Source organism: Sturnira hondurensis, unplaced genomic scaffold, assembly GCF_014824575.4.
Source record: "Sturnira hondurensis isolate 20B ecotype Veracruz unplaced genomic scaffold, ASM1482457v3 Scaffold0020579, whole genome shotgun sequence".
Classification (NCBI taxonomy): Eukaryota; Metazoa; Chordata; class Mammalia; order Chiroptera; family Phyllostomidae; genus Sturnira; species Sturnira hondurensis.
In genome coordinates, this window is record NW_028093210.1 from 974,202 (window position 1) to 1,001,759 (window position 27,558).

At 33.7% G+C, this 27,558-nt stretch overlaps 1 protein-coding gene across 1 annotated transcript in view; it reads left to right on the plus strand.

Annotated features, from left to right (window-relative positions):
- The first annotated feature begins 1,340 nt into the window (after positions 1-1,340).
- LOC118975795 (protein DPCD-like) overlaps positions 1,341-27,558 on the plus strand; it is a 115,978-nt gene continuing 89,760 nt past the window's right edge. Inside the window, 1 exon segment of the mRNA XM_037029930.1 lies at positions 1,341-1,425. Within this exon segment, the coding sequence (XP_036885825.1) occupies positions 1,341-1,425 (85 nt within the window).

A 27,558-nucleotide genomic window follows, 5' to 3' on the forward strand; every position in this document is an offset into this window, starting at 1 on the left:
ATCTCTGGTTTTATTCCCAATCAGGGCACATGCTTGGGTTGCAGGCAAAGGTCCCCAGTAGGGGATGCATGAAAGGCAACCACGCACTGATATTTCTCTCCCTCTCTTTCTCCTTCCCTTCCCCTCAGTCCAAAATAAATAAATAAAATCTTTAATATATATATATATATATACACACACAAAATGGAAATAAGACTTGAAAATTCTCTGAGCAGACAAACCCTCTCAGCCACATAACTTTATTCTGTAAACATAAGTAAAACATTGATTATTTTACGAACACTCAGAGAATCATCAACACAACAGAAAATGTTTCTCCAAACTGTCATGGAGTAACCACTTTTAAACAGTTCCCTATCCCTAGAAACACTCTGATCCTCTAGCCATCATTGTAAAGAATAAACAACGTTTGTATTTTCACTGTGTAAACTGTCCTATAATAATTTGCCTGTGAGCCTCATTCTCTGGCTGGCTAAAGAACTCCTCCTTCAAGTGATGCTCTTATATGCATGGTAAATGCTTACTAAATCCTATTCAGTTGACCTGGTGCTTTTAATTTTGCTACTTATGGATTTTTACAGTATGGATTAGGACCAGAATAGCGGACTTCAGGGCTGCTACTACCCTATGATTTCCACAGGCCCACTGGATACCTGATCTGCCGTACAGGGCTAATGCCACGTGAAAATCAAAACTCACCCAACAAAACCAGAGAGATGAGATCCCAATGCACTTCTTGCCTGATTAGAAATGTTTAAGGAGTTTGGAGTGGTAGAACCAAGTGCAATGCTTTTTGTGGTTCTAAACATCAAAATGATATTCTATAAAATGCACTTTATTTCATAATGAATCAGCAGCTGGAGTTACTAGTTAGTCCCTCTGGGATCTGTTAATAGTTTGGAGTTCAAGTAATTTCTTCTCTTCTTCACTTAGCAACACTGTATCATGAAGTAATTTTAATATAACATTGTGAATTTGCAATTTATAAAGGAAGGAACAACACTACCTGCATCAATAATAGTGTTACCAAAAACAGAAGCAGTAAAGTGATGTGAAAATCCATTCTAAAGTAACTTTCCATCTAAAAAGAAACATATCTTAGGGTTTTTCTTAATGGCCACATAATTTTGCATTATTTGTTTTTCTTACTATACTGCTTTCAAATTCATAGGAACACAAATAGGGAATGTTTCTTTCTAGAGCTGTTATTTACATAACTTACTCAGCAAGAAAATGTGAATTTGTTTTTGTGGGTCGCTATTGCTTTTTCTTTTCGTTGTCTTTTGCCATAATGGGAAGGAGTGATTACATTTTTGCCTTAACCTCTGTGTGATAGCGCTATGAGAAGAACGCTGGCACTGGGCGACAGAAGTAGTAACAGACAGCTGCCATTGCGCTCTCAACAGACCCGAACAAACCTCTTACGTAAGTACGCACCGCCAAGAGGGTGCCCTTGACGCTTACCATCCTGGAATAGCAGCGTTGTCAGCCCGCTCTCCATGCTGAGATTCTGTTTGTGAGACCTTCTAATTAGACAGTAGGTATATTTTATTCAATTACACATTGGCAATTATAACCCTTAACTCTAAGCTGGAAAAAAAGGAAATAACTCATGGATGTTTACATATTTTCTCTCTTGTTGAAAGCTATGGTCAAGATAATGATCTGAACACAAGCCTATCTTTTTCTTTCTCCTCTGGAATTTCTGCAGAGAAAAAATAATCAACAGACATTTTAAAATACTATGATCGAAATCTTATAAAGAATTGAGAAGCATGTGACCTTTTGAAATTAATTCAGAAAATAAGTGTCAAACACTTTAAAATATCTAATTGATGTTGTTAAAAGGATTCAAAACAATTAAAGGGAATCCATAGATGTATACACATGCGTGAAACACATACATACACATACTCATTTTCAGATATATTTGTAGTAATGATAATATAAATATACGAGGAAAAAAGTAACAGTATGTAGAAAATAGGAGTAAACTTGCAAAACATTCTGAAAGTTAAGAGAAAAAATTTTTAAGTCATTTTGTTTTACCTAAGATTTTGTACCATTATTCTTTAAACTAATATTATGGATTCTAAAACCTAAAGAAACTGGGACATCATAAATTTTAAAGGGATCCTTATATCAAAATGTTACTTTAAAAAGTCTCTTAGAGTCAGTTTAATACAGTAAATGAAATGTACGTTTTTCATGGGCTGACATCAACCACTTTCACTTTATATATATAATGTAAAGTATATATTATATATAATGTATGTGTATAATAGGTATTATATCTATATATTGCTATGAGAACAAAATATTTTTAGATAAATAGTTCTGAAATAAAAATTGTTTAATAAAAATGCAATGGGTTTTGAGACAGAATAACAATTAAAACAGGTTTATCTTACTAGAAGCATATATTTGATATAATGATTATAGATATGTATAAATGATAGAATAATTATAAGTGGGCACTATTACAATAAGAATAAGCAGTGAGAGGTAAAATAAAATAAAAGCAATGGTCACAAAATAAAAAATAGTTGGTATGAGAAATAGATATACAAGGAACATACCATCAAACTTTGCTGTGACGATAAATCTTTTAAAAATTATACTAAAAGTGGATTCATCCAGAATTTTAGAAGACAGTGGAAGACACTGACATAAAATTTCCTTTGTTGAGCGTTCATTTGTAGTTTATTTTCTGTGGCTAGCTATAGCAACAAACATTTCTCATCCTATATTTTATCACTCAGAATGTAGGTGCACCATGAGATAATTTGCACTCTCTTACATTATTTTCCTTTATACCTCCCTCTGTTTAGTAGTTTGCAAATTCTTTCTCATGTGACTTTCTCTATGGCGTCTCTATATCACCTCTGGGAGAGAAGCCAGGGTCAACTGAGCAGAACTCCAGATAGCCCAGCCATCTGCTTCAGTCAGAGGAGTTCTGCGTATGTCTGCTTCACACTCTCACTCAGAGAACATAGAGAAATTGACCTGCACATAAAGATTTGAGCAGTATTACTTAACAAGGCAGAATATTGGAATTCAGACTATATTCCCATTTATAGTCAGTAGTCTATTTTTAACTGAATGGTAGTCAGAAATTTCACAAGGCTATGAATTTTCATACAGAATCAAGAAAGAAATCTTGTTTAATGAATAAGCATAATGGAGGAAGAAAAAAATACTTTATTAAAAATTACAGCCAATAAACCTTGTTTGTGTTCAATATGGCAAGAGCCTCTAATGCAATGACTGTTTTACCAATTAACAATTATGGGAAAGCTGTACAAATTTAATGTGCATTGTTGCTATTGGTACATTGTCATTTTCAATATAACTACGTGAAAGCACATTCATCTTGATTTTATTGCAGTAACTATAATTTTTACCCTAAACTGAAAATATAATTTTTAAAATATTGGTAATTTGTGTCTTTAAAATAATGTCATGTAATTAGAGTTTCAGTTCACCCGAATTGTAATAAAGTATGATATTTTGAAATTGAGTCTCACACTTTAATTGAAGAACAGAAAACTAGAGAGTTTGTCTTTGTAATTTTGAGTGAGGAGACACATAATTGAATTTTGCACTAATGCTAGTGTCACCTTCCATAAAAGAATCAAACATTTACTTTAGAAATAATTTTAGAGTTTATTGCACTTAACCCATCTTGCAATTTAAAAACACGAGAAAGCACATTTCATGGAAAGACTATAAAAAGAGGGAATTTGAATTAAAAGTGAATACACGTTTCTTTGGTGACACATTTATGAGCATGGTTGACAGTTCTGGACATACAAGTACTTGCAGAGAGTATTCTTGTACCTTTATTGAATGCTGAAGTGTGTCGGCCACCATGCAAAATATAGGCAATATTTTTTTCAAGTTTTGGGCCAACCACGCAACTTACTTGTAGGAACTTGGGATTTTGAGAGGGATGAACACCAAATTAGTAAATAACAAAGTCTTTTAAATTCCCAACTCCAAGACCTCTTTGTAACAGCACAAACTTCAAATTATCAAATTCATTAACACTTGCTATGGAGGTCCACATAACTCTATGCAAAGAACTGTATTGCACTAGGATAACTGTTTTTAAGAGATAGAGTGCATTATTAGTTATAGAATACCAAGCTATAAAAAATTAACTTTAACACATATTTATGTTTATGTTCTCCCATTTAAAAAATCCAGCAAGGTTAGCATCTCTAAAATACCCATATGTGTTACTGATGCCTATAATTTAGCAATGGAACATGTGTTCTTTCCAGGGAGACAAAAATTTTATTTTATTCATTGATTTAAGCCTTGGCTCTAGAATGAAAGACCCAATGTGGAATTTAGCATATCAAGCCTCCCCTTGGAAACATAGTATCTGCAGCAGCATGCTCTATAAAATGTCTCTTTAATAGTCAATAAAACTGACAAGAGTCATTGCTTACTACCTGATAGCTACTAGGTTTTCAAATTATAGAATTCATTTGTCACACTCCACTTAGCATATCTATATCTTTCCAATAATAAATGCCATCTTCAAGCAGTTATTTTAATGACTGAAAGATTAAATGCTAAAATAAGAGGTGATAGAAGGGAAACATGAAAGGCAATTACATCCTGTCTCTTAAGACAGAAATAGGAATCACCTGGAGGTTCATAACTGTGTTCTCAAAGACTTTATTTAGGAAGACATAAAAACCTTTAAAAAATAAAGAGCAATGCAGTAAAGGCAGACATGGGTTCAGATGAATCTCTGGATAAGATTTTCACTGTGGTAGTGAGTATTTATTATAATTAATCTTAAACAGCACATAAGGACTAAAGAGGTGATCGTTATGATCCACTGAAGCAACTCTTACATCTCTATGGAAATGGCAGCTCTCGCTTTTCCGTGCGCACGCTAAAACGAATCTGCCAAAATCCTTCAGTCATTTTAAATATTACTAACCTTTGCTTTTTATTCAGTAATAATTAAATTTTAATAAGTATTAAGGCTATGTACATTTTCTCAGAGCAGTTATGTCACTCACCAGACATAAAGTGGGACAGAAATGAGTTCGAGTCCAGAGCATAACAAAGTTCTGGAAATAATGAAAGTGGTTAAGCACTAATAGTACAGTTTATTCTACATTCCTGGAGGGAATGTTCTGAGTTGCCCTACTCTGACAAAATTGTCATCTAGTGAGAAAAAATAAAATAACAGAGAACAATATGATATTAGAGCAAGCGTTGGCATTGTGTTGGAAATCCTTATCATTTTTAGGCAATGAAACAAACCAAAATCAAAGATGAACAAGTTATCTAAAATAGATCCAAAATAGGCGGTTTCTATGGACTAGAACATTCAGTAGGATCTTATCTCTGTGCATTACATTTTTAAAAAGCATTTTAAAGTTTTTATTATATATGAAAATACTTTCTTTACAATAATCACATTCCTGTCATTGAATTTTAATTGATTTTTAAAAAATTATCAGTTGTGTGCGCATTCTTTCCACCAAATTCCATTAGGCAGTGGTGGCTTTGTTCTTAGAGTTCCTCTGTGACTCAGGATTTCAGATACTTTAAGGACATGTGAAGTGTCTGAAAATCCTTCCACAAGATATAAAGTCTTTTAGTCATAGATAACTATCTGAGAACAAGTGTTTATTAACAAAAAAAAAAACATGGTTACTAATGCGTGTTTCAAGAACCCTGATTTTATTTTAGTCATCACAGGCAGGTTGTGTCTGTGGACTCAGTCACAGTAAGAAAACAAGAGAGTCGAAATAACTGATGAATGAAAAGGGCCAGTATTAGAATATTTGTTATATTTTTGGAAAATGGATGAGTGACACAGCAACTTGTCTGAGGGCCAGGTAAATGAGCAGAGTTGGAAGCAGAACACACTAAAAGAAGTTAAGTTGGCCCATACCAAAGATAGACATTTGGAAATACATTATGTAGTCATATTGGTATCATTGAACTTAGTCCCAATTATTTTTTTGACCTTGTAATATAATTACATTTCTAGTCCATGATTCTAATGCAAATACTGAACACAGGCAAAATTATTTTGCCTCTCTCAGCAATTACTACTATCACAACCTAACAAGAACATTTTCCCCACATTCTTTAATTATCATTTAAAACCTGAAATTTCAACTAGAATAAATATATAAGTGATTCTTTTTGGCTCATGAAACTTATTTCTATTACTATGGTGTTCTCTAAAGTTTTCCTGCTAGGTTGATAGATTTTCAAATTCACTCATGTACCTCCACCCACTGATTATAGGTAAACTACATTCTTTAAAATGGGTCAAAAAGAGGAATCTGAATCTCTTTAGGTTTCTTACATGTATCTTTAACAGCAGCTTAAGTTACATATTTAATATTCAAAGAGGAAATAAAAATAAAAATAAATCAAAGTTATTTCTATATATGATACTAATTTAGCCTAATACATCCAATATATATTCCTTTGAAGCAAATAGTATGTTTTTTTTGTTTTGATTCAGTTCACTAATTATGTACTCAAAGCTATCAGTGAAGGACATGTGTACCTGTAATTCAAAGGGCCTTAAAGACCCTTTATAATCAAGAAAATATCATGCTAGAGCTTATCCTCACCTAATGCAAAAATAAATTACACATTTTATGAGAAAATTGGATTCTTAGATAAACATTGCAAATGGAAGCAAATTAAAAAAAACCTTATTTCCATGCATTTTTACATATGACATCAGACTTATAGTAGGATTAATAATGTATTCATCTATACATCTAATATATTATCAAATAAATGTAATCTATTTAGTTGATATTGAATATTTTCAGTAATTTAATTAGAAATTATTCACAGGTATTAAATGTTTTATCACTCAATCTTTAAAGTAGGCAAACATTTGGCAAGTTTATTTGGAGGAATTTGTTATAGGAATTTGACCTTGCACAACTGTGGTAACTGCTCAGATATTCTCTGTGAGGTGTTGGCTCATGTCTGATGCTGGAGCCTGGAGTCTGCAGGGCAGATAGTGAAGAGAAAATGTATAAAAAGATAAGTAGGACCCCATAAGGATGGACTGAAACCCATATCAGCTTCTTCTGCCTTTGATATTGATGGTATGGCTGTCCTAAAGAACCTGTTACCCTTTCCCATGGAGCTCAACACCCAGTCCAAAAGTTGACAAAGCTGAGAAGGATCCAGGGAACCATGGAACAGTTACAGTCTTGACTGTAGCCTCATGCTAAGGAGATGAGCTGGCAGACAAGTAACAGCATATGTGAGCTACGTGCTGGCTGCTCCTTCCTCTCAGCGCTCCAGATACTGCACAAAAGTCTGCTCTGTGGCTCATCTTCAGCTGAAACATTCAAAGAGAGGAGATCTGGGAAATACAGATCACCAAAGCCAAACTGTCATACTACAAAGCCAAGTCAACTTCTCATTCTGTTTCTTAGTCCCTCAATACTAATCTTCAAATCACCTATTTCATTAGTGTCAATTTCCTATTATTGTTCCAACAAAAATGTATGCAGTAACCTATTTGCTTGCAGTTATTTTATGTTGCATGCAAAGATTGTCTTTTTCTAACTCTGAAATTGCCACCAAGTAGACCTTCACTAATATTTACTAGGTAGAGATGATTTATACAATGTTTGGGTAGGCATGAGAAGAAAGGTAATTATGGTTTTCACTGATTGGTGGGTAAGGTAGAGAAAAATGTCTTCTTTCTTGAACAAAGAACAAATTTAAATAAAAAGAATATGAAAAGCTGAGAATAATGGAGCAGAAACTTTTTATTATTCATGTCTTAAATGATCTGTAAAATAAATTTTAAAATTATGCTACTTCTTAAATTCATAATTCTATCTAAGTCATATATGCCATGATTCATTACCTATCATTTTTTTCAAACTAGAACACTTACTGTATATTTTGTAATAATTTTTATTTTCAGATGAAGTAAGTGCCATAGGTTTCTCAGTTTAAAAGTTAAAGGAGTGCTTCTAGTTTTTGAAGGGAATATCTATTATATTCTCTCAATGATATTATATTGATCTTGATGATCTCTTATATTATATTCTCTTGAATATTGACTTGATGTGAAGTATTTGACACACATCATAGAAAGTTACTGTTGAAAAAGGAGCTTATTTTTTGTGTGTGTCTCTACACCATTGAAGAAGTCTCATCAAGGCTGATGTTCATAACTTATCCATACCTGGAGAAAATTTTGAGCTTATAAAAAACGTCAAAACTTACATTGTTATCCTTGTATTTTGGAAAACCAAGTCAGAATAATAATCACACATACCAATGTTTAAATTATTCAATGTTCTCATCAGTGTGTGAATAAAACAAAGACGCAATGACATTAAGTTCCACTGTTGTCCTCCACTGAGAATTGCAAGAAGAGCTGGCAGATAAATGACAGTGTGTGTGAACTACATCTTGGCGGCTGCTTCCTCTCAGCTCTCCAGATCTCGCACACAAACCTGTCTATGTCCCATCTCAAAATGAAACATTCAGAGAGAGGAAATTTGGGGAATTAGATCCGCATAGCCAAATTGACATATTACACAGCCACCACAGCCAAAACAATTTCTGATTTGGCTTCTTAGTCTGGTTCTGATTCAGTATGTAACTGGGAATCCCCCAAAGAGACCCTGGTATGATCTCAGAAAGCAAGCTGGGCTTCTGGAGGGATAATTGCTGGCCTCAATTGCTTCTATTTTTGCCTTTCAGTCCTTCTCTGGCCTCTGGTATCTCAAGATTTTCTGTCAGCACTCAGCCTCAGCTCACTGCTCTGATTTCTGACTCCACCAAGGTAAAGATATCCTCTTCTGACCTCAACTAGAGACAAACTCAAACTGTTGTCTCTAATCTTCATGAAACCAAATGCCAGGAAATCTCTTATAAAGAACTGCAATCAGGTACAGATATCCCCATGAGATTTGTCATAGATTTTATAAAATTATATGGGTAAATTACCCAGAAACTACAAATTAATATAAGATTTAAAAAATATATTTTTACTACCTGATAGAAAATTAGTAAGGAATTAACTATATTAGAAATGCCATAATTCCAAGTTAGTTATTCCACTAGACCAAAGTTTATACAATATGAAATTTTTAGTTCTGCATGGATCAGATGAAATACAATCAGATTTTCCAAATTACTTCATATTTCAATAAATTATTTTATGTTTTACTGAAATTTATGATGTTATACATTCTAAGTGTGTGAGTACCTAATAAAATATACTTCTTTACTTTTATGAGTATTGATTATTTACTGAAGGAATTTGGATTGTTTTTACAGTATGAATTAATGACATACTATTTTGTTATTGAAATATGTATTCTCTAAAATGATAATTGTAACAAAAAAAGAAGAAACCTGGGAATAAATTTAACTAAAGAAGTATAAGAACTGTACTCAAAAAACTATAGAGGTGCATATATGACCTATGAACATATAGGCACATATATTCTTTTGAATTGGTGTTTTGAGATACATTCCCAGAAGTGGAATCACTGGATCAAAAGGCAGTTCCATTTTTAGCTTTTTGAGGACCTCCATTCTGTTTTCCACTGTGGCTGTACCAGTCTGAATTCCCATCAACTCTACACAAAAGTTCACTTTTTTCCACATCCTCACCAGAACTTGTTGTCTGTTGATTTATTAATGATGGCCATTTTGGCAAGTGTGAGGTTATATCTCTTTCCGGTTTTAATTTGCATCCCTCTGAAGACTGGTGAAGTTTAACATTTTTTCATGTGTATATTGGACATCTGTATGTCCTCCTTGGAGAAATGTCTATTCAGGTCCTTTGCCCATTTTTAGATTGGATTATTTGTCTTCCTGGTGTTGATTCATGTAAGTTCTTTATGTATTTTTGGTGATTAAACCCTTGTCTGATGTTTTTTTAGGAAATATGTTGTCATATATAGTGGGTTCCCTTTTCATTTTTATGATGGTTTCTTTAGCTATGCAGAAGCTTTTTAATTCAATGTAGTCCTATTTCATGATTTATTATTTTCCTTTCTTTCCTTGTCCTAGGAACTATATTAGCAAAACTACTACTAAATGAGATATCCAAAATTTTACCACCTATCTTTTCCTCGAAGATTTTTAGGAACTCATGACTTATAATTGTTGTGTATCCATTTTGAGTTTATTCTGGTGTATGTTGTGAGTTGGTTTTCTAGTTTCATTTTTTTTTCTTTTGCATGTACCAATCCAGTCCTCCCAACACCGTGTTTGATGACTGTTTTTACTCCATCGTATGGTCTTGTTGCCTTTGTAGGTGTTGAATATTAATTGACCAAAAAGGTGTGGGCTTATTTCTGGGCTATTTATTCTGTTTCATTGATCCATGTTTTTGTTCTTATGCCAGTACAAGACTGTTTTGGTTACAGTGGCCTTGTAGTATAGTTTGACATCAGGTGTTATGATATCTTCAACTTTTTTTCTTTTTCAAGATTGCTAAGGCTATTCAGAATAATTCTTGGTTCCACATAAATTTTTGGTTATTTATTCCAGATCTGTGTAATATGCCATTGGCATTGTAATAGAAATACTAATGTGTTAAATCTGTAGATTGCTTAATGTAATATGGGCAGTTTAATGATTTCTAATGAGCAATGATTTCTAGATTTCTAAGTAAAACCTAATGAGCAAAATAAACTAATGAGAGAAAATAGAATCAGAGGCATAGAAACATCTAAGAGACTGGCAGCTGTTAGAGGGGAGGTGAGAGGGGGGGGTTGGTTGAAAGAAGGTGAAGGGATTAGTAAGGAATATATATTAGTCAAAGAACCATGACCCATGGGTATGGACAATAGTGGTGTGGATTGACTGTGAGAGTGGGAAGCAGGCTGAGCAAAGGAGGAAAACTGGGACAACTTTAATAGCATAAACAAGAAAATATATTTTTGAAACTAGTTCCAATTTAAAGAAAAACAGATTGAAGAGGATTGAATAATAATGACATAATAATTACAGTTGATATAGTTAATTCAATCTGCTAGGAAGTGTACTAATCCAAAAGAGGTTTAGACTGTCATTTACAAAAGATAATATTAAAAGACACAGAATAACAGGGACAATAGGGTAAAGTATGTAATTAAGCTGGACTGTGTTTATTAAACAGCATTCATTTGAAACTAATCTTCCATTGTTTCTTAGCATCTAGTGTCTGTGTTTCTCCAGCATGAGTCATCATAGTGATTTTTCTCTTGAATCTTTACTAAGTTATAATGTTACAAAAGTTCTCCAAGATAATGATGAACAGTTAATCAATCACTCTATCATCACCTTGCAAGTGTAAAGAGCCAATTTTACAGTTTATCTAAGATTTGAATATGCAAAACAGATTAAACTTCTTTAAGAAAAAATCCATTATAATAACTTTTTGACTCTGTTCATATCAGGAAAATTAAAACTACTGCGACTCAAGAGCTCTATGAAAGTTAGTGTAATTTCTGTTGCATTTATTTTTGAGTTGGTGGCATAGTCAATGATTACTTTTAGAAGTAGTTTTGTCGCTATATAAAGTTTTTTAACCTAAGTGATACCTAAATTTGTTTTCTTAGAGATGAGCATCAGTTTGAGAGAACCAAAGACCATAGATATATAGCAGAGAGCTAAATGCCCATAAAATAACAAAAAATATAGAGGTTGGCAAAAGTAGATTTATAGCTGTAAGTACACAAATACAGTTTAATCTTGTATTATGTATTTATTATTGCATTATTAATATGTATTATTGGTCTTCTTAATATTATAGTTATTATTGTGTATGCTTACTTATGATTTATCTTTTAGGTAATGATGGTGGTAATGGTAATACCATTACCACCATTATTTTTGCCCATTCCTGTATTCTTCCTGTATAAAAGGATATTACACAAAAATGTAATAGGAGAGAGTATAGCTATTTATATATAATTATTTACTGAGTGGTATACAAAGTGTCATTGTAATTTCAAAGAATAAAAGGAAAAACTAATATTAGTCTAATTACTACTTGAACTGCTTAGAGTAAAGCCATTAAAAAGTCAGCAAATATATATATATATATATATATATATATATATATATATATATATATGAGAGAGAAAGAGAGCATGTTGTTGGTTTGGGTCCCAGGAGAAATCAGAATTCACATTAGGTAATTCAAACACATGGATTCCAATAAAGCTAACATTTTCACAGGCAAAAGGCAGCTTAAGGAAATAAGCAAGAGATTGTGAAGTAATCAGTAATTAGCCACAGCAGAAAGCCCAAAACTACCCCAGGTCTGAAGGGACACAGGGAAGAGCCAGGTTCACTGCAATGCTGTGAACCGCAATGCTGGTTCACTGCAACACTGGAGTCAAGGCTGCAGTCTAGGAGGGACCCAGGTGTTGCTAGAGATGCTGGGCAGGAGCAAGAGGAAACAAAAAATTTTTAAAGAAATCTTGCTTTCCTCTCTGTGCTTCCAATATTCTATAGGTACTGCTCACTGCCTGATCTCCCAGGAAGCCCCCTGGTCAGGAAATCCTCATCATGCTGTCCTCATGATGTAGCCTCTTAGGTGCAGTACAAGGCAAAGAAATTTGGGGCAAATGGGGTGTGGGGGATGACTAGCAGAGCACCCTTACTGGTTTCTGTTGCATTTAATGATTTCTCTCCCAACATTGGAATTTTGGATTAGTCACTTTGATGGTAATTTAGAAGGGACAGTAGTAACAAAGAGTGACTTAATATCAGTATGTAGGATAAGATGAATTCCCCTCCCCAACACACATATTTTTCATTCTGAAAAAAAAATGCCCTTATTCATAATTCTCTTTCTGTTGGATAGAAATCGTATCAATCACTTTTTCCCTCTGTTTTAGAATACTGCTAGAAGTACTATTCAGTAATTGATTGACATGGTTTTTACATATCACAAAGCTTCACCTGAAAGCATATATACAGGAGTAAAATTAATAAGGGTTTATATTTTACTCTCTCCCTCTTTTTTATTAAAAAGATAACTAGCATGTATTGAACATTGTTATGAGCCAGGCATATAAAAACTGTATGCCTATTATTCAATTTAATCATCTCTACAAAACACTGATGTTTTGGGTGTCCTCTTATCCCCACTTTATGGGAGAGGAAACACAAATTAACAAGTGGGTCAAGGATCCAGTATGGTCAGAGGACAAACTATTTCTTGAACAAAATCAGACTAAAATAAAAGCTAATCTTCTTAAAAATATGCATGGTTCTGTAAACTGGGCAAAAATGCTGCCATAGAACATATTCTGAGAGAAGACAAATGTGAATCAGGCTTCAGTGTTTGTTGGGAGCCGCCCTGCCTGGTTTCATGAGCTGTAACCCCCCCACCCCAGGGCTAAGGCTGAGTGAGCGACCTTCGGACCATAAGCTACTAAGGAGACAAAGCTTATCTCCCAGGCAGGAGCGCCGCTTCTGCTCCTTTTCTTATAACTGGCCTCCAATGCTTGATCAGCTTAGCCAATGACAGGCAAGATTCCCCAAGGGAGGACAACCTAAGACAGGCATGATCACGTGGAGGCCTCAGGAAAGGACTTGGGGGACTATAGAGAAAGGGGGTGATGGACACTTGCCCCTCATCTTTGACAAAGCCTGACTCCCCTGAGTCTGAGAGAAGTCTGGGAAAATTCCTTGGCTATCTGCTTCCTCTGCCTGACTGAAGCCTGAAACAATGACAGAGGGCAGTGCAGCCTGTGCTAGAAAGGGCAGGCTCCCCAGGGTGATCAAGCCTTCACACATTCTGTGAAGCCTGCTTTGCTAAGAATGTTCTTAGTTAAATGATAAAGGCCTGAGCAGGAAATGAGTTTGTTTCCCAAAGTTTTGTAGCCTTTTAGCTGATAGACCGTGACTCAGAAGGAGCCATAATAGTTCTTTGTATGCTATCTATCGTTTGATCCTTACTGCCTGACAATGATTAATGAGCTGTGCGTGTATTCCTGTGCAAATTAAACCCAATAAAAGCGTGTCTAGGCAAACTCCCCTAGAGAGAGTTGCCAGGCTGCTCTGAGGCATCCCCCCCTTTCAGGAGTAGCCTTGAGATCCCTTTTCCTCCACAGGACTCGGTAGTCATGTGAATTTGTCTCACATCTCATCCATAATGCCACAGACACTGCAGGCCAGTGCCTGTGTCACAGGACAATGAGAAACACTAAAGAATCTCTTTCAGAAAACTACAAATTGTACAATCCATAAAAGCATTGGGATGTCTATTGAGAACACACCCTTGCTACCAACACCTATGGGCGGGAAAAGAGTGCAGTGTAATACAGGGCAGGTCCAACCCCCTGTGCTTTTCCACTTCCATTACCCAGTAAGGGCATGACCTTGAGCAAGGGCGTTCCCTGTAGCTGAGACTATCCTGAAAGTTCTAATAGCTGTAGGGTGTCAGCAGCCAGGCAACACTCTCATCCTTGAAGGGCAGTCTGGGCTGTACCTCTCCATATCCACACATGTATTTATCTCCTGATGGACAGAAACTAACTTTCACAAAATTATGAGCCTTAGTATTCATGCTTCCTAAACTTGGGTTTATTTTTCCCTGGACGTACCAAGTCATGTGATATGTCTGCACTTTTTGATATGTCCATTCAACTTGTCTTCTGGTTAAACATTAATTCACTATATGCATATATATGGTTCAAATCAAGTTTTGAATTCTTAAATTACTCAAATATGTCAGTTACAAATTACAAAAGCTCCTCTTTCCTTTTTGCATTTACCAACACCAGCAGTGATAACAAAATCCATGGTGGGTTTGTGGTAAATTTGTGGTTTGCAGTCAAAGCATCATTTACTGCAGGGCAACAGAAGGCTGTTCTAATTATTGGAGCCTGAAAATACTATGCACCCCTTTTAAAACAACATGGTTTCTGTTTAGTAAAAGTTTTTTTTCACTTACTCTCTCTAGCCAGCTGAAAGAGAACACAACTGGGACAGAGAAATCTGCAGCTCAAACAAGAACTGTATTGTTATGAAGTTTAAAGGTGAATTTGTACAAATATCAAAAACTAATTAAGCAGGACAGGTGATATTTAACTATTTTGAAACTCTGAGAAAAGAAAATTGATTTTTGTCTCATTGGATTAAATTACATTTTCATGTTGATTGACACAAAGTGCTTCTGTTACTTCTTTTCCCCACAAGGTAAATACACCAGCTGCTATTTATTCATGAAACTCTGTCTCTCAAAATTTCAGAAAAAAATTATTCTAGCATTTTATTCTTTAACCAATATTTTGACAGGTGGTAATATTTTAAAAGATAAACAGAAATATACATCCATCTACTTCTATTATGTAATCTTGACCTAGAAAAGAAGGCATAGAAGTGGTAGAATGCATTCACAGGTCAATTCTGCCTGATGGAGATGAAGATCAATGGAATCCATAAAGCTTAATTAAACCTTTAACCATTTAATATTTTTGTCAGTCATAAAACTAAAGTGTTGAGCTAAGAACTTCTACTGTTTCTGTAATTATTCAATTTCCTTTACTTTTCCAAAGTTCTTAATGACTAAAGATAAACACATAAACCCCATGGAATAATCAACCTACTAGAAAGTTATGAAAAGTTTTCTAAGAAAATAAGGCAGAGAGGAGGAGAAGACTATAGAATACTTATATTCTGACCAAAAAATATTCCCCCCTCATAGAAAAACACCTGTTTTAACAGACTTGTTTATTGTACAGTTTTGTTTTGAGCAGTAAATGTTGTTAAGACTTGCTTGGGAGGAGGAAGAAAGATTAGGGAAACAATTAAAACTTAACTTTGAAGAACAAAATGATTTTTAAGACCACTGTTCTAGTGGGAAGTATGAGCTGAAAAGGGCATGGGATTTTTTTAACGTTTGAGAGGATCTGTAATGGCTTTATGGATTAAGATTCAGAAAAAAAAAAAACAAAGGAGAAAAACTGATACAACTGCAATGGTATAAACAATAAAATGTAATTTAAAAAATTATTAATCTAATGAAAAGATTGCAGCTTTCTATAGGGAACTTTATTTTTGTTCTGTTTTGTATCCTGAAACCATGTTTAAAATTTAAACATCTTTCCCTCTTATTCTGAATAAAATTTAAGATACTTAATAGGCCCTTAGAGGTAATGAATGACAATACCCCTGATTAGCATTGTGATCCCATTGCTTACCAGTGCCCTATAGTAGTTTATTCTGCTCTAGCTACACTGTCCTCATTACAATTCTGGAAATACTCCAAATACACTGACAACACCAGCCCACTGTCGCATCAGTATTCCATGCCCCAGATGACTTGCTCGCCACTCCCTTCAGCTCTCTGATCAAACAGCGAGAGGCTCTTCTTTGACGGTCCTATCAAATATCATCACCCTTTGTGATTTTTTTTTACTTTGCCTTAATTTTTCACAGCTATCATCTTTTGTTGTTTATTTGTTTATGTATTTATTCATTTATCTATTGTTATTGTCTATCTGCCCCCCAAAATTCTATCTTCTCAATGAGAGAGTAAAGCTTGTTTTGTGTACTCTTACACCCTAGTACCTGAAGGAGATTCAATATGCAATTGTTGAATGAAGGAATGGATCTCCTGACCTCCCTACGTGATTCTTAGTAAACAATAAGCTTTCATTTTTGAATTATGAAATTGGATACTCTTGGGGCATTGAATGAAGGGGCATTTAGTAGAGGCCTCAGGTCATTGTAGGTACTCTCGGCTCATAGCTGCCGCCATGATGATTGCTGAAGTGGTCAGTCAGTCACTCTGGGAGAGCAGAAAAGCACCTCACGGAGTTGTTTCTGTCTTCGTGGCAGTGAAGTACAGAAAAAAGGACCTGAAATATTGTGTGTACTGATTATTTATTAAAATTATATACTACAGAGGAGTTTGATTATCCCCATTCAATGGATACTAAAAGTATGATTCAGATACACGGTGGTTTTACAGTAATTTAATGTGACCAAAAGATAGAACCTAAGAGAACCAGATGGCATAGCAGACAAACTGTTTATCAAAGGCATCCTTTCTTCCTGGCGAACTTTATTTTTGTATGTTTTATCTGACTTTAATATAATTCTCCTCTGGTGAACTTTTCTTAGTAGTTAAAGAGCAAATGACATAAGGCTACAAATGCTGTAACATGTAGAATTGTTTTATTTTTTTTCAAAGAGCAATTATATCTGGTTTATTAGACTTTAAAATCTTATAGGTCAATAGAGACAATTATTAAATTCCAGGCTACCTTTGCTAATTTTCTTAAAGGCCCTTAAAAGTATTATTTTCCAGAATAACAATAAAAATCTAGTCTTATTTATTTATTTTTTTAATTGTAGAAGGGCAAATTTGCTATTAGACATGCAGATGACTCTCAGGAAATTAGACTTTCTCCTATGGGCCACTAATGTGCCATTGAATGAGAAAAAAAGAAGGAGAATCACTAAGAAAGGAAGGCACACTTTACGCCAGCCCGTGCGGTAAATCTTTGGTTTCAAGTATCGAATAAAGAACAGAAGTATCTTATTGTCCTGGACTGTGATGGCTTAACAGGTAAGGTGTTTTAGAACAAATTTGAAAAAGAGCTTTAATTCATTTCTGAATCTGAAGCTTAAACCAAGCAAACCTTTGGCATGTAAATATATCTGTTCCCTATTCTTTCCACATAGATGATAACAGGGCTTATCACACAGGGCTTTCAAAAGCACGCTGAACGGGGACTGAACGAACAAAGTCAATGTCTGTCTAAATTAATGACTAGGAGGGGATGTATTTTAACTTCTGTTCTATTTATATTGACAGAGAACATTCAAAAGTTAAGAGACAGGCAATGCTTTTTAGATACAACATCAAAGACAGAACCCATGAAAGAAATGACTGATAGGCTGGACTTCATTAAAATTCAAAACTTCTGCTCTGCAAAAGGCAATAATAAGAGGATGAAAAGATAAGCCATGACTAGGAGAAAATATTTTCAAAAGACACAGTTGATAGAGGACTCTTATGCAAAATATACAAAGAACTCTTAAAAATCAACTATAAAAAAACAACCCAATTAAAAAATGGGCCAGAGACCTTAACAGACACCTCACCAAAGAAGACAAATAGAAGACCAATAAGCATATGGAAAAATACTCCACATAGTACATTATCAGAGAAAAGCAAATTAAAACAACAACAAGCTACCATTACCCACCTATTAGAATGACATAAATCTGGAACATTTATCAATATTAGATGCTGACCAGAATATAGAACAATAGAAACTCTTATTAATTACTAGTGGAAATGCAAATTATTTAAACCATAGTTTGGCAGTTTCTTACAGAACTAAATATACTCTTACTATCTAATCCAGCAATCACATTCCCTGTTATTTACCCAAAGGAAAGAAGAGTTGTGTCCATACAGAACCCTTGACCTGAATGTTTATAGCAGCTCTTTTCATCTATGCCCCAACTTGAAAGCAATCCAGATGTTCTTCTGTAGGTGAATGGATAAATAAATTGTGGTGAATCAAGGCAACAGAATATTACTCAGCACTGAAAAATGTAATGAGCTGTCAAAACATGAAAAGACATACAGGAACCTTTAATGCATATGACTAAATGAAAGAAGGCAATCCGAAAAGTTCAAGTATGATGTGATTCCATCTATATGACAGCTGAAAGAGGCAAACCTGTGAAAATAGTAAAATAATCATTTGCTGAGAGGGATAGATTGAGGGGGAAAGAAACAGGCAGAGCACAGGATCTTATTGTTTGATACTATAATGATGGATATGTCATTATACTCATATATTCACCCAGACCCATAGAATGTATAAAACAAAAAGTAAGCTCTAATGTAAACTGAGGATTTTGGTTGATTACATTGTGTCTATGCAAGTTCAGTGTTGAGAAAAGAGTTACCATTCCGTTAGGTGATTTTGATAATGGAGGAGGCTCTGCATGTGTGGGACTAGGCAATATATAGGAAGTGTCTGTACCTCCCTCTCAATTTTGTTGTAAAACTAATAAATAGTGCTTATTTAAAATAAAACATGGTCTTAAAACATTAAGAAATAGTAGTATTAATATGAAAAACTAAAATTATACTGAACATTTTGAATCTTTCTGATTTAAATGAAGAAACCTGGCTTGATATCTCAACTGAAATGTCTTTAATACTTTTCCAGTGGAACCCAATTAAGAGTGGTGACTATCAAATGTCAAGTCATCAAATTTCTGCTACGACCCGGTGTCACAGTGGAAAAAATTTGAAGTAGAAAAGGAGTGTTCTAAATCAGTAACATTTCTTAAAATGCGATCTGTCGACTGCATGCATAACATATAACCGAGGAGACTTTTAGTACACCTTAAAATGCTGACTTTCAGCACACCTTACTTCTTCCATGCTGCAATATTATTCTGTGGTACACACAAAGCCCAAATCACAGTAGCTTAAGCGAAGAATGATTATTTTATTCACCTTCAAAATCTAATATGGTCATCATTTCAGGGGAGACCTCTACCAACTCACTGTGAGGGAGCACAGAGCACATTGAATTAAGTGCCACCGCCCAGCGTGTTATAGTTGTTACATCTGGTTGATGAGAAACAGTGATGGTATTACACTTTAATAGTGTAAATTTTGGTGTACCTGGAATAGAGAGAAAAAAAAACAACATAGAGGAGTACAACTACAGAATCCAAATCTTTGGGTAAGTGGACCAAAAATATATATTGGCCCCTATATTGAAAATAACAGAAAGTATATTCTGTTACTTTTAAAAAATAATTTCCATAAGCATAAGGAAATTCCGTAACCATAGTTACCAGGTCTAAATCAGTTTCACTGTAAAGGTGTCAGAGAAATTTGTCTTGAACTAGATCTTTTCATTTAATTTAGTAATTTGATTTAAGATGTTCAGTTCATCACACGAATATAATGTTCTCCTGACTCTCAATGTCTCTATCATAGTAAATAAAACAGAAGATAAATGAGATCTCTTCACTAGTTTGTTATTCTTGGCATCTACATCAATACAACATTTTCCACCCCTGCGATGGACTGTCTAAAATGATGGAATGAAAAAGTCCAAGCAGAAGAAGCTCATTCCCATTCATGAAATTCCTAAAAAAAGTGAGTTATGTGTATGGTATAGTATCTTTTGGGTGTTCATCTTAATTACCTCAGTAAGTTGAAAAAGTATCATTGTTCTCATTTTGAAACTTTCACATTTATGTTTACAGAGTTGTCTCAGGACTTTTAGTTTCCAAGAAACCAAAGTGGGTTTTTAGTTTGTTGCATCGTTTGTTTGTTTGCAGCTCTCTTAGACCTGAATATTACAACTAAATAGACCTACCAAAGAATTGAGGCTCTATAAGAAATAGGGCCCTTTGATAATTTAGTGCCATCTATGAGGTCATAAGGTGGGTCTACTAATACACAAGCAAAAGAAAACTGTGAAAAGTACCTAACGACTTTTAAAATGAGCCTGATAGGAATCTGCTATTATTTAAGATGAATAAGAAAAGAAGTAAATGTGTCATGGAAACAGCTTTCTGAAACTCTTCAGAGGGAATTACACATCTCGTGATTGGAAGCATTTCTCTTAGTGAACAGCACATTGCATCGCTGTTTTGATTGAGCCATTTGACAGGCTAGATGGCAGGTCACTCTAAAGAGACAGCTGGTGTTAGGCACCACCCATCACTCAAAAGACAAAAGTATCATGAGCTTAACTTTTCAATGCTCCAATACACACTGATTAGATTTCGTATCTAACATTGGAACAGGAAATAGAACAGGGTGTTTCAGGGAGTGAAATGGAGTATGTCAACATCACATTTGGGTTAGTTTGGTGTAGGTTGTCAAAATTAAGTTTCCCCCAATGAATTGACTAATGCTGACAATCTTTTGAATAATTCAGATACTATTTAATATGAATGAGAAGAAGATATCAAGGTATCCAAGTTAATTGATTTAATTAGCCTGATGATTGTCAATTTTCCCCCACAGTTTATTACTTTGTTTTGGCAATTTTAGCTCAGTGAACACTAATTTCTGAATAATGAAGACAAACACAAATATATTAAAAGAGAGATTGGCATGTGATATTATTTTTTACTAAAACTGATCATTATTTTTATCCTTTTCATTTTGCTTAAGAGTTTTAGTATTTTACCGCCATTGATTGGTTTATTTTATTTTTTTATTTCTAACGTAAGCCATGATGTTATCATAGCTTTATTACTATAGAGAATATTTTAGGAAAAATATATATTTTAAGAGCTGTTTGATACTTTCACTTAGAAAGGATAAAATCATAGTCTATAAAAGATAAAATGTTGTTTATTAAGCAGATTTAAAACTACCATATGGCTTGTTATGAGTTATTTCCTTTGATAGATTATCCTCACTTTGTCAAGCATAAACAAAGATAAAAAAATGGATTTTTGCAATTTTACTTTGCAGGTAGATGGTAGATAAATAAGCTGTCATATATTATCAACATTGTTAAAGTTTAGGGGAAATACAACCAATTTTATCCACATATAGATGCATGATTTTAATCATATATGGAACAAAATTTATATATATAATATTTTAGTGAAATATAAAATACTAATTTTGTAGCTGGTCTTTGCTAATATTTCAATCAATTATCAATTCAACTATTTGACATTAATTTTATGTTTTATTCATTATATAAAATCATTTGCATCAGTGCACTTGTATTTTACTTAGTAGATATATTATTATTTACAAACCTGAAGAGAGTATGTACTTAAATGCATTGATAAGATGATTCATTGAAAACTGTATGCAACTATGTTGGAAGAATTAATGTCATTAGTGAGAATACGGTAACAATTTTCAAGCCCAAGCAATTACTAGTGCACATTAAAAACACAGGTGTAAGTGTTGAATTCATAATTACTTTGAGAGTCTGTTAAAGAAATTAATCAAATAAATTTTTGCACTATGGATCAAGGATAATTTGAAATTGCTTGGAAAAGGTTATTTAGTTGTACCATTTTTTTATAATTATTTTTCCCCTATAATCTCAAGATTTGCAATTAACTTGTCTCATTATCATGTATATGGAGACTGCTCCCTTCTGATGACAGTTACAGAGAACTAGTATTGGAATGTGTACACTGAACATTGAAGCTAATTTAGGCGGAAAAAGGCACAACTTTCATGAACGACATCCTAGCAAAATTAGTGTCATGAAATTTTCTAAACAAAGGGTTGCGGTTTGATTCCCAGTCTAGGGCACATGCCTGGGTCGCAGGCCAGGTCTCTAGTAAGGGACATGCGAGAGGCAACCACACATTGATGTTTCTCTCCCTCTCTCCCTACCTTCCCCTCTGTCTGAAAAAATAAATAAATAATGGGGAAAAAAGGTTTGGAAATCCTGAGAGACACATCCTTCTATATCATTGGATTTCACTTGTGCTACCACACAAACCATTATTATAATTGTTTTAACTCCTCTTCATTAACTTGAAGGGTCTTGATATACACCTAAATTAGTGAAAAAGTTTTGTAATAAACAAGCAATAGAATAGCCTTAATCTTAAAATTATACTACCAATTGTTACTTAAAGTATTGTTCCTCTTTTGTTGTTTAAAGTTAAAATTTTGTTATTGAATTCACAAATTCTTGTTTTCTTCTTTCATTTTCAAACTGCATTGAGTCTCAAATTAATGATGCTTAGAACCTAAAAATGGAAATAATATTTAAGATTTTAGCTTTTTTAAACTTTTGAAATAAGTTTAAACTTAGAGAAAATTGCAGGTACAATACTAGCAAGCAGACAGCTCAGGGCGCCAGGCTAGAGGGTAGGGGGATCAAGCAAAAAGGGGAAAGGAGTCATGGACGTGGACAGCAGTGTGGTGACTGTCGTGGGGCTGGGGGCGTATGGGGGCTGAACAGTAATGGAAAAACAATAGAAAGTATTAAAATAAGTAATACAAAGAACTTCCAAATACTGTCATCAAGATCTGCCCGTCATAAATATTTTTTACTGTATGTGAATCATTCTTAATCTCTCTCTCTCTGTCTCTCCCACCCTCATAAATACATAAGATGTCTATTTTTACCATCATATTCAGAACCACTTGAGAATAACTCTCAAATTTCATAGCACCTTTCTACTAAGTACATCAAAGCATATTTCCCAATATAAAACAATATTTATATAATTATAATAAAACTATCGGAATCAGAAAATTTGACAATGCAATATTATTTTTCAACCCACAACTATACTCGAATCTGCCAACTTTGCCCCAATATTTTCTCTTAGAATTCTTCTGGTACAAGATTGTACACTGCATGTATATTTCATGTTTCTTCTGTCTGCTTTACTCTGGATGATTCATTGGTCATTTTTGTCTCTCAAACCTTTGATATTTTTAAGACCGTAGAATATCTGTTTAATATCCATCAATTTTGGTGTGTCTGATGGGTCTTTATTGCTTAGATGAGATATGCCTTTTGGACAGTAAAACTTCTTAAGTGATTTTTCTTTCATGCCACAAATCAAGACACATATGATATCATTTGTCCCATGTTGGTAATGTAAATTTTGATCATATATTTAAATAGTATTCTCCAGGTTACTGTGTATAAATACTAATATTAGTTGTATAATATACAATCAGAAGTGTTCAACTTTGGACATCTCTCTCTGAGCCACTCTGAAAGAAAAAGAGTTGTCCTGGGCCAACCATTAAACACATAACAAAACATAATCACAAAAAATCTTATTTTTTAAATCATTAGTTTATTGTTGTTCGAATACAATTGTCTCGATTTTCCCACCACTACTTCCCCCTCCACCTCCCACCCTACATCCTTCTCGTCGTGATTGTTGATTGTTCTGCTAATTTCTCAGGTTTTAAAATTAATGTTATAAATTTATTTATTAATTTTACTTAACCTTCTCCAAAATGAAAGCATTTATTGCAGAGCTTCTTGCTAGAGAGTTGTATATGTTTAGGGCTCATTCCGAAGGAATCCAAATGAAATGAACATCTTTGGTCAAACTAAATTCATCATTGGGAAATCTATAAACTTATTCTAGTGATTTTTTTTATTTTTATGTAATACTCTGACAATTGCACTACAAAAGACCTAAAATATTTCATTTTAAGGGTGAGACAAATAATTTATATACTTTAAAGCCATGCAAGCATTTTCAATAATTTGTGAGATAAAATCTTAATTTCTAAGCTGTAGCCTCTCCTTTCTTTGGTCTCCCTAATGGAAAACTATGATCCATGTCACTGACACTGTGGAGTTTATCACAGTAAAAAAGGAGGAGACACTTTCCTTATCAAACTAATGTTGGGCAGTGCACTGACATTGAGACAAGGTGTCTCTCAACAGATTCCTCATGTTTCTCTTCCAATCCAGGAGTTGGTTTAGCAGATAGGAACCTGTCACAAAGTGTTAGCAAAAGAAGAATACACGAGAAATTCCAAAGAAGTGAAAGTACTCTTACAGTAGCATGCTAATGTTTCAGGGAAAAAAGTCATTTCCCTTTGGTATTTAGAATAAATTAAATGCTGTAAAATGATTGGGCATATTCTGCAAAAATCAGAAAGAGAATAAGAAAGTGAATGGCAGTAAGTCTTACTGCCTTTCAAATAGATTTCTGTGAAAAAGGATAATTTTTTACTATTAAGTGATTAATCTACCAAATAGAATTCCATTCAATGACTCCAATATCTCTACATTTTATCATCTATTTTGTTTTACTTTTAATTCTGATTTCTGTCATAAACCAACCTGATTTCTAATTACATTTTGGGAAAGTCTATAAAGGTGTCTAACTTACTTCTAAATAACATAAGGTCAAATCTGTTGAAAAGCAAATTTAATTTTATAGGTAGTATAACAAGTGAGAAAAATTAGCCATTAGAAAATAAACTCAGACTTGAAATATTCATCTTAAAAAATACTAGATTTGTTTGTGCTTTGTATTTCTATAGGTAAATCTTCCATACATGTTGTCAAATTTCTAGAAAACATTTCTTCTTACAGCAGTTTATTTTTACCCCCTTCAGTTTTATAATATTAATCGTTAAATTTTTACTTCACAAGCAGAACTATGCATTTTGTGATTTAATATGCCAAATGCAACTTAGTATATACTCGAAGTTAGCTGAATAGAATTTAAATTTATGCATTAGTTTTTCAGATTGAACTGACAATATGATTTCTATGGTCCCAGAATTCCTCCAAATTCTGGAATATAAATTATGGCTTAATTTATATACATTTTGTACCCTATGTGTTAATCCATGCTAAGAAAAAAAATGAACACTAAAACAAATGGTCTCTACAAAGATTACCCTGTACCCCATATAAAAGTTTATAAGTTGTTTACATAAAAACATAGATTAGCTTTTAAATATTTTCAGATTTTTGAACTGGAAAAGTGTATTTTTATGCAAAAGGCAAGAGGGAAACTTATTCTCTGTTACGTACATTAAAGGGAAGGTCGTCTGAATGAATAAGCTGCAATTATCAATGCTGATACAACAATACTATTTTTAAACAAACAAATCACATACTGATTAGTGCCTTCCAAAAAATAGAAACTGAAAAACATACTTCAAAGTATCAGTCAAGCACAATAATATACTTTTTTCTATTGCAATCACTTCCTCAGAAAAACATAAGAGATACAACCAAGTTTTCATTTCTCACCGTCATTTATTGTAGTTAACCAAAGAGTTATACACGGGGAGACACTTCTGTCCTTATCTTTAAACGTGGACTAATCCATGCCCTTTCAGGTTCATGATGACCTACTTGTGGTTACCTTATAGCAAGAGTCTGTCTGAGTAGATGTAGAGAATAACTTAGAAAAAGTCATGCTAGTTTTAAAAAATTTCTTCAAACATAATGCTTCATATTAGCTTCTCTAATCTTGTAAAGACAGGAGTCAGTAAAACAAAAGACACCTTTGACCAACAAAGGTAAGACTTTCAGGCCTCGATGGGACAATGGAGGCCATACACCATGCCTAATGGCGTGTCTGGGTGTGACCCTCACTGAATAGGCGTTATATTTATCATATGGAAAATGACTGATTGCATGCACATGATGGGAAGTGCTATATGACTATGAGCTAGAGGCCATGAGTTCACACCTTTGTCGCCTGTTTATTATGTGGCCTTGCAAAATCATTTATCTTCTTTTTGTCTGCTGCTCAATTTTTAAAATACATATTATATAGTGCTTAATTTATTTATTTGTTTTGAAGATTAAGTAAAATAATACAAGTAGATGATTTAGAATATTACAAAACAAAATAAATATGCAGCATAATTATATAATTTTAATTCACAGAACAAGAATTTGTCTTTAATGGTGAGTTCTTCACATGCTCAAACACTACTGGTTTAAATAGTAGAAATTTCTCTTAGTTTCCTAGGACAGGAAAAAGTAATTTGTAGGAAGATTCTTGATAGAATTAGAACTGGTTTTTGATTATTTTGGTATTAATTTGCATTGCTTTGTATGGTTTCATTTTGATTTTGATTTGCCCAGGAGGAACAATGAGTCAAGAAATATTCAAAGGGAGAGAAAAAAAGTTTGTTTAGATAAAATAGGATGCTGTACCAGGCTTTTGGAGCTAACGTGCAATGAATTTATAAAATAATAAAGGGAATAGCACAGACCTTGGTTTCTGCTTAGCCGTAATAGTACTAAAATCTTACTATGTAAATGGAATGTTCTCAAAATTTGTATATACTTCTCTACTGAATTTTTTTCTCAATATGTCATATAGGGAGAATTTTAATTAATTTTGTCTGCTGGTTTATATTTTGTTTTGTTTAAATTATGAGATTGTCTTAGTCATGCCAAAAAGAAACAATAAAACAGACCTCATACAATTTACATTTTTAGTTTTTTTATTTTTAAAACTAATTTTACAGTGTCATTGATATATAATCCAATACCATAAAATTTGCACTTTTAATCTAAAATTTGGTATTTTATTAATATATACACATAACTGTGCAAACATCATTACTATCTAATTTTTAATCAAATTTATTGTGGTGATGTTAGTTAATTAGATAGTGTAGGTTTCAAGTATACACTTCTGACACATTACCTGTATACTGCACTGTGTGCCAATCACCCAAAGTCGAGTCTTCTTCCGTCACCATATAGTTGATCCCCTTCACATTTCACTACTGCCTGCTCACTTCCTTCTGGCAACAACAGTACTACTGCCTGTGTCTATGAGTTTTTGTTTGCTTATTTGTTCACTTCGTGTTTTTGGTTTTATATCCCACATACAAGTAAAATTATATGGTGCTTAACTTTTCATGTCTAACTTACTTAGCTTCATGTGCTATTCTCAAGATCTAACCATGTTGTGGCAAATGTCAGTATTTCATCTTATATTCAGTTATATACATGTGCACATCTCCTTTATCTAACAATCTGCTGAAAGACACTATGGTTGTCTCTATGTCTTGACCACAGTGAATAATGCTGCAAACAGCCTAGGGGTGCATACATCTTT